The following is an 8045-nucleotide window of genomic DNA, read 5'->3' as shown; positions in this document are numbered from 1 at the left end:
AATTGTAATTTTTTATTATTTAAATTGTATTTTTGAATGTATAAATGGATTTAGCATCTTAAAAAAAAACTTATTTTATGGGAATTATGCCATATCAAAAAATTAGCCAACTAATAAATGATTGATAAACTCTCATAGGCATCAAAACACTTGAAACATAATACATCCCACATCAAAAGTTATATCTATATCTATATATATATATATATATATATATATAAAATTCTTAACCATGGAAATTCACCCTATGGAGATTATTAACTTGTAAATAGCCTTTGTTACAATAGTACACACCAATACCATGACTTATTAATAGGGAAAATTTTAGGAGCTAACTAATTTTTCATACTTTTTCTTTAAGAAATATTTGCCAATTTCCTTTCTTTTTTTCTCTTTCTAAAAGGGATTGGTCAAAATTTTACAGTATAAAATTATTTTACCTTAAAAATGGCCAAAATTTTATCAAGACTATATATAAAATCATTAGAAATTTGAGTATTTTGCAAATATATCACCATACATTTTAGAGTATGCATAATAAGGACTAGTATGATTCCCCAAGGTTTCTAAACTTAAAGTTGAATTTCCATTTTCAACTTACTAATACCACATGAGCAAAAACCCATAACTTATGTTCATATGCCATTGTTTTTAAATTAAACAATTTGTAATACCCCAAAATCCCCAAAATCTACTAGGCTTGGGATAATTTTTAATCTTCAAAGTATGTCATAAATCCTCCATATTTATAGTAAATACTGGATTTGTTTACCATTGATCACTAGATTACACATGAGTTAACATAAGTTTATATAATAATTTTAAATTACTAATGTTTATTCAAAGAAGATAATCACATAATGCATGTCTATAAATTGATGATGATGTTGCTAAGATCAAATTAGTTTGTCAAATGACAACAAATTAGGAAGCTTATAATGTGATAGATTGTAGTTGTGTTTGTAAACTGATATAAGAAACTTTTATTAATTCAAATCTTCGGACTAATTTAAGAACAACATAAGTTTACATTTACACTCCCAATTTCCCATCATTCAAATAATTAATTTTTTTATTTTTTATTTAAATTTTCAGGAATTATAAAATATTACCCAACATCAACAACAAATTATAAAATATTACCTAACAACAACAACAACATTACTTAAACTGGGCTACATTTAAACCAACCTAGATCCATCTTAACTCCGGATCTATCAAGTGTCGAGAGGGATCAAATATCTCAAGGTGAAGACCTCTTTTTTGAGTGCAAAACTTGAGGGAAGGTTTGCACCTTGAGAGATTTGATCCCTCTCTCTCCATCTTACTTATCACCCCCTCTCTTTCTCTCCACCTTTCCCTCTCCATGTCTTTCTTCTTACCTCCCTCTCTCTTCCCCTCCAACTTCGTCTCTCTTTCCCTCCCTCTCTCCACTCTCTCGCATCCTCTCTCTCTTCCTTTTTCTCTCTCCCTCTCTCTCTCTCTCTCTTCACCCTCCAACTCTGTCACTATATCCCTCCCTCTCTCCTTCTCTCCCCCTTCTTTCCGTTCTTCTACTTTGTCTCTTTTTCTCACCCCCAAACATACACTCTCTCTCTCCATCTCTTCGTTGTCACTCCCTCTCTCACTCCACTTCTCACTCTCTATGTCTTTCTTCTTCCCTCCCTCTCTCCCCCTCCAAATCCATCTCTCTATCCCTCCCTCTCTCCTCCTCTCTCTCGTCCTTCATCTCTCTCCCTTTCTCTCATATCTCCCTCTCTCTTCCCCCATCTCTCTTTCTCTCTCTTTTCCCTCCAATCCTCTCTCTTCCCCCATATATCTCTCTCTCTCTTTGCCCTTCAATCCTCTCTCTTCCCCCATCACACACACACTCTCTCTCGAACTATGTTACTATATCCCTCCCTTTCTCCTTCTCTCTCCTTCTCCCCCCCTTCTCTCCATCTCTCCTTCTTTGTCTCTTTATCTCACCCCTAAACACACACACTCTCTTCCCATCTCTCCCTTGTCACTCCCTCTCTCTCTCCACTTCTCACCCTCTGTCTTTCTTCTTCCCTCCCTCTCTACACTTCTCACTCTCTATGTCTTTCTTCTTCCCTCCCTCACCCCCCCTCCAACTCCATCTCTCTATCCCTCCCTTTCTCCTACTCTCTCTCAAGTCCTCTCTCTTCTCCTTACTCTCTCTCCCCTTCTCTCCTACCTCCCTCTATCTTCCCCCATCTCTCTCTCTCTCTCTCTTCCCTCCAATCCTCTCACTATCTCCATCCCTCTCTGCTTCTCCCTCCCTCTCTCCCTCTCTCTCTCTTACTCTTCTCTGCCTCTCTCACTCCTCTCCCTTTCTCTCTCTCTTCATTCCTCCTCTCCTCTTTCCTTTAATTTATCTCTATCTCTCCGTCATCACTCCCCCTATTTCTCCACCTATATCACTCTATGCCTTTATTCTTCCCTCCCATATATATCTAGAGTTAATATATATCATGATATATTAATATATATTATAATATAACAAATTTAATATTGTATTAATGCAAAGTTATTAAATTTAATAATATTAATATATTAATATGAATATTAGATTTAATAATAATAATAATAATAATAATAATATTTTAATATCAATATTAGGGTTAATATTGTTTTTTTTTTTGCCTGTAATAATAATAATTTGGCCCATAAGCTTCACCTAAATAATTTTTTTTGAGTGTTCCTAAATATAAAGAGGTTTATGGAATAAATATAAAAATAAGTTTTATTTATTTACCATACCTATGGTTTATTTATATTTTTATTTATTTACCATACCTTTTTTATTTACCATTGTATTTGACCCATAATCTTGATATATAATTAGATGTTGATTTCTAATCCTATTTGTTCAAAGGTTTTATTTATTTACCATACATCTAGTTTATTTATATATATTTTTATTTACCATAACTCTGGAGCAAGTATAACAACATATTTTATTTATTTACCATGTTTATGGTTTATTTATATTTGTATTTATTTACCATATATATTTTTTAGTGTTCCTAAACCTCTTTATATTTTAAATTTATATTGTGTTTATGCATAATAATAATTAGATTGATTTTTAAATGGGACCCACATTAGATTAAAAATGTTAAATGTTAAACATTATATGTTTACATGTTTATGTTTTTACATGAGATCTATCCCACAATGGGTTGTAGAGTGCCTCTTGGCGCAAACATTGGTTTATAGAGGCCCAAAAATTGGTTTGTAGAGGCCCAAACATTTATTTGTAGCTGGGCAAATATGTTGGTTTGTAGAATCCCAAACATTGATTTATAGTACGACAAATATGTTTACATGTTTAAGTTTTTACATGAAATCTACCCCATTCTAAACTGTAAAGCGCCTATAACATAACATATGGCATTTCTATAACATAACATATGGCATTTCTCTATAGATAATCTTCTTTTATATGATATCACATCTCTCTTTTTTCATGTGATAGAATATAGTTATATTTATTAATTGATATCATATGAATTCAAATTTATAAATTAATTTAAAAACAATATAAATTTACATCTACCTTACTAATTTCCCATCATTCAAATATTCAAAAATTTTAATTCTTTATTTAAATCTAAGAATTATAGAAAATTACCCAACATCCCTAACAAATTATAAAAGATTACTTAACAGCAACAACATTAAATTTCACTTAAACTAAACTGCATTTAGCTGACATAGCATAGCATATGACATCTCTTTATCTATATGTAAAGTTGGTTTCCTTGCCACATCCGGTGAAATTGCCCGTAATAGTTTCATTGGGAAGCCACATTTATAAACACTCACAAAAGATACGAGATATGATCGGATGAAGTGATGCTCAGTTTGAATGATGGAATCATTTTAATCAATTAGTGTCTGCTCGCCTAAACGACAGGTTTAGGGTTTTCAAAAGCCGTCGCAAATAGCAAGCAATTTCAATTTCATTCTCACTTTAACTATCCCAACACATGGCGATGGCGGGGACTGCGATGAAGAAGACAATTCTTTACCTATTGAGGAAAACAGTCCTTCCTCTGTGTTCCTTTCACACTTTGAATGTCACTGCAGACAGGCGCATTAAAGCATTATGTCAGACGAACAGCCTCACAGAAGCAGTGGAAACCTTCAAGAATTTGCTTTCAACGAAGTCTGAATCCATCCCCACTCTCAGCACCTGCAATCTCTTGCTAAACAGCCTAGTCCGACGGAATCAACATGAATCAGTATTGTCTGTTTACAGACTTATGATTGAAGCAGAAATTGTTCCAGATCTGATAACTTTGAACATTGTCATCAATTCTCACTGTCAAACAGGTAGATTGGGTTATGCATTCAAAGTGTTGGAAAAAATGGAAAGTATTGGATATATTCCGAATGTTGTAACCTTCAATACCCTCATCAAAGGGCTTTGCAGGAAGGGCAGGATGGAGGACGCTTCTAAACTCTTCAATCAAATGGTGAGAAAACGACAGGCTCCGGATCTTTTTACGTATAATGGTTTAATCAGTGGGCTCTGCAAGACAGGCAAATTCCACGAGGCGTTCGGATTGTTGGCTGTTATGCTGCAAATGGGTCATGAGCCTAACACAATCACGTTTACCCCTCTCATGGATCAACTATGCAAAGAAGGTAAGCTCGAAGAAGCCAAAGAACTATTGTCTCAGACTGTTAAAGAAGGGCATAAACCCGACGTTATCACATTTACTGCTCTGATCGATGGTCTTTGCAAAAAAGGCAAGTTGGACGAGGCTATGGAGCTCTTTTATGAAATGTCCAACAAAAATATATATCCTAATGCTGTCACATATAATGTGCTTATTGATGGCTTATGCAAGGAACGCAAATTGGACGAGGCTATAAATCTCTTCAGTGAACTGCTCAACAAAAACATATGCCCTGATGTTGTCACATACTGTGCACTTATTGATGGTTTATGTAAGGAAGGCAAGTTGAAAGACGCAATGAAGCTCTTTTATAAAATGCTCAAGAAAAACATATATCCTGATGTTATTACATATAATGCACTTATTGATGGTTTCTGTAAAGAAGGCAAGTTGGACCAGGCTAAGAAACTTTTTTATATAATGCCCAATAAGAACGTATACCCTAATGTTGTCACATACAGTGCCCTTATTGATGGTCTCTCCAAAGAAGGCAAACTGGAGGAGGCAAGGCAACTCTTCTATGAAATGCCCAACAAAAACATATGCTGTAATGTTGTTACATACAATGTGCTTATTGATGGTTTTTGCAAGGAAGGAAATATGGAAGAGGCTAGGAAGCTCTTCTACGAAATGCCTAAAAGAAATATACACCCTGATGTTGTCACATACAGTGTGCTTATTCATGGTTTCTGTAAACAAGGCAAGTTGAAGGAGGCTGGGAAGCTTTTCTATGAAATGCCCAACAAAAACATATCCCCTGATGTTGTCACATACACTGCATTTATTGATGGTTTATATAAGGCAGGGCAATATCAGGAGGCCACCGAAGTGCTTCACGAGATGCTGGATAATGGGTATAATCCGAAAGCTACCAAATAGAATGTTCCTATTACTGATCTTTACAAAGAAGGCAAGCTTCAAAAAGCTCTTCGGTTGTTAGATGTTATGGTGTAAATAGGCCATCGGCCTAATGTAAGCACATGCAATAGACTTATTAATGGGTTTGCAAGGTAATTAATCTGGAGAAGGCCAGGGAGCTTCTCCAAGAGATGTCGGAAAAAGGATGCAGGCCTGACTGAGTTAGATATAATACATTAATGAATGGATTCTGTAAGCAACATAGGATAGATGAAGCTTAACAGATCTTCTATGAGATTCCAGAGCAAGGTCTCAGCTCTGACTTTGTTAGACACAATGTATTGATGGATGCAGACTCTTCAAAGTGGGTAATCTAAAGGAGTCAATCAAGTTATTTAAACAGATGAAAGATGTTAGTCATCTCCCAGATATGATTACATATACCACTGTCATGAATGGACTGTGCAAGGAAGGCACAATCCAAGAGGCCAATAGGCTATTGCATTAGATCCTGAAAACGTTTGACATGACACTATGATATATTCAGCAGCAAACAAAACAGTCTCTGTAAAGGTATCGCTGAATTGCACTTGGCGAGATTCAGTAACAGTGAGTGAACTGCAATTGGTGAAGTGCAGGTGTGACTTTTGTAAGAATGCACAGGGCAAACAATCTAAAACAGGCTTTGTGGTCAAATTTGATGAAGTGACCCGATTGAAATTTCCATAAGAGTGCACCGGGTGTTTGATCCGAAAATACATTTGGTTTAATGTTTGGTGGGCTGCACATCCTGATTAAACACACCAGTTGCTCAATCTAAAATGGATTTGGCTTAGCAGTTAGTGAGTTGCAACTCACAAATGATGAAGTTCTCCAGGTAAATTTCAATGATAGTGTTCACATTAATAATCTGGAGTTGGTATAATAAAAAGGTTAGTGGCTTGTTATTAACATTAATAGTGTCCCTTGTGAATTTTAATGGTGTGCTGTACTTCGATGAAATGGACTAACCTGCTTTTATGTTCTGAACTGAGATTTGTTTCCAATTTTGCACCTTGCTTTGACATGCCTCTTTTTTGTTATGTTTTTGATTCTTGAGGCTATTTGAAATATTTTGTTGCATTTTTTAAAGGCCAGTCTCTAGATCTGCTGAGTTGCTTTCTCCTGTTATATTATACAGTGAGTTGTAATGATTGTCATGTCATGTATTAGTTACACTGCGTTTTCTTAATTAGACATATGTAAATAATTGAATGTCTAGTCGCTTCTGTCCAAAATGTATTACCTTGGTGTCCATCTGTGTGGATTGTTGTAGCTGAGACAACTATTATCTTGGTGTCCGTTTGCTTTGACCTTATAGCAATTAGCTTGATTTGCAAGCTGTCATGGGTATGCGACTCAGTTGGAGAGAGTAAATTGTGGAGACCGTTCCACTTTTTTAGTCATCAGTTATTTTATTTGCAGCAAAGGGCAGGTCGGTTCGATTACCTCTCCAAATAGTCATCGACCAGCAATGGGAACTGGTGTAGTCTATAAGCCCACATCCCAAACAGATGCAATGCCTACTATGATTCAAGGAACATTTTCTCCATTTTCACTGGGATCCCTATGAATAGGCCCTTTGACATTGTGACTGCCGTCAAGCAGTACCCAGAAGGAAGTATATTCCCTGAAAGGTCTGGTCTATGGGAATGTCAGTTCTACATGAAGACATGGGAATGTGTTGAAAAGTGTAGCTTGAGAGGTACTCCCACAAGCCTTGGGTACTAGGTATGTGTGGAGAAAACACATGACAATGGACTTTTGTGGGCAAAGTGCCCAAGCAGTGGGTTTTGGACTCAAGGTCATGGATTTGAGACCCAATGATATTCATTGTTTATTCTAATTATTGTAGAGGAGGCGCCTAAATGGATTTAAGGGCTCCTAAGGCAATCAATTAGAGAACTATAAATATAAGAGACCTATGAAGAGGTAAAACACATCATGGCAATCATCCTTGTGTGATCAAGAAAGCCAAGTAAGTGAGCCGCAGCAAGAAGAGGACGAAGAGGTCTGTTTCTGTTTGGCTAGAAGAAGGAGACCGAGTCTGTTCATTATGCCGAGGGTTCAAGCTTGATTTTCTGTCTGCTGTAGAAGATCGAGGGCTCTGCCTTGTCTGGCCAAGTGAAAGAAGTGCTGGCACTTATCTTTGGTCTGCTCTGTTCTGCTCAAGAAGGGCTGAAGCCCTAGAAAAAAGACGTTAGGCCTCAGCTGATGAACAGGGAGGGCGAGGAGGAAATAAGGTCATCCGAGCCCTTGTGAAGGTCATCTGCAGTGCTTTGAAACGGGCCACAGGCAGAGAAGGTATCCTGAAGCTAGGCCACAGATTAAGGAGGGTTTCTGAGGCAGGCCGCAGGCCCAGAAAGAGGGGCCGAGAAGACTCAGAGGTTAGAAAAGCCAGCAAAGTGCCTCAGAGCTGAGTAATGCCAGCGAAGGTTGAGATACGGATGCTGTTTG

The 8045-nt window shown here is 36.7% G+C and overlaps 1 protein-coding gene across 1 annotated transcript; it reads left to right on the top strand.

Annotated features, from left to right (window-relative positions):
- Window positions 1-3820: 3820 nt before the first annotated feature.
- On the top strand, window positions 3821-7809 carry LOC149242546 (uncharacterized). The gene is made up of 2 exons (XM_089374270.1): window positions 3821-6426; window positions 6910-7809. The coding sequence occupies exon 1, from the start codon at window positions 3996-3998 to the stop codon at window positions 5568-5570; it is 1575 nt and encodes a 524-aa protein (XP_089230396.1). The 5' UTR covers window positions 3821-3995; the 3' UTR covers window positions 5571-6426; window positions 6910-7809.
- Window positions 7810-8045: the final 236 nt, after the last annotated feature.

This window comes from Pinus tabuliformis, chromosome 8 (assembly GCF_031772625.1).
Source record: "Pinus tabuliformis cultivar Carrire ecotype Pingquan chromosome 8, CPIR1, whole genome shotgun sequence".
Lineage (NCBI taxonomy): Eukaryota > Viridiplantae > Streptophyta > Pinopsida > Pinales > Pinaceae > Pinus > Pinus tabuliformis.
This window is presented reverse-complemented; position numbering and strand designations above follow the sequence as displayed.

Excerpts from the sequence above, each read along its gene's own strand:
- LOC149242546 (XM_089374270.1), top strand. The coding sequence starts at position 3,996 with ATGGCGATGGCGGGGACTGCGATGAAGAAGACAATTCTTTACCTATTG.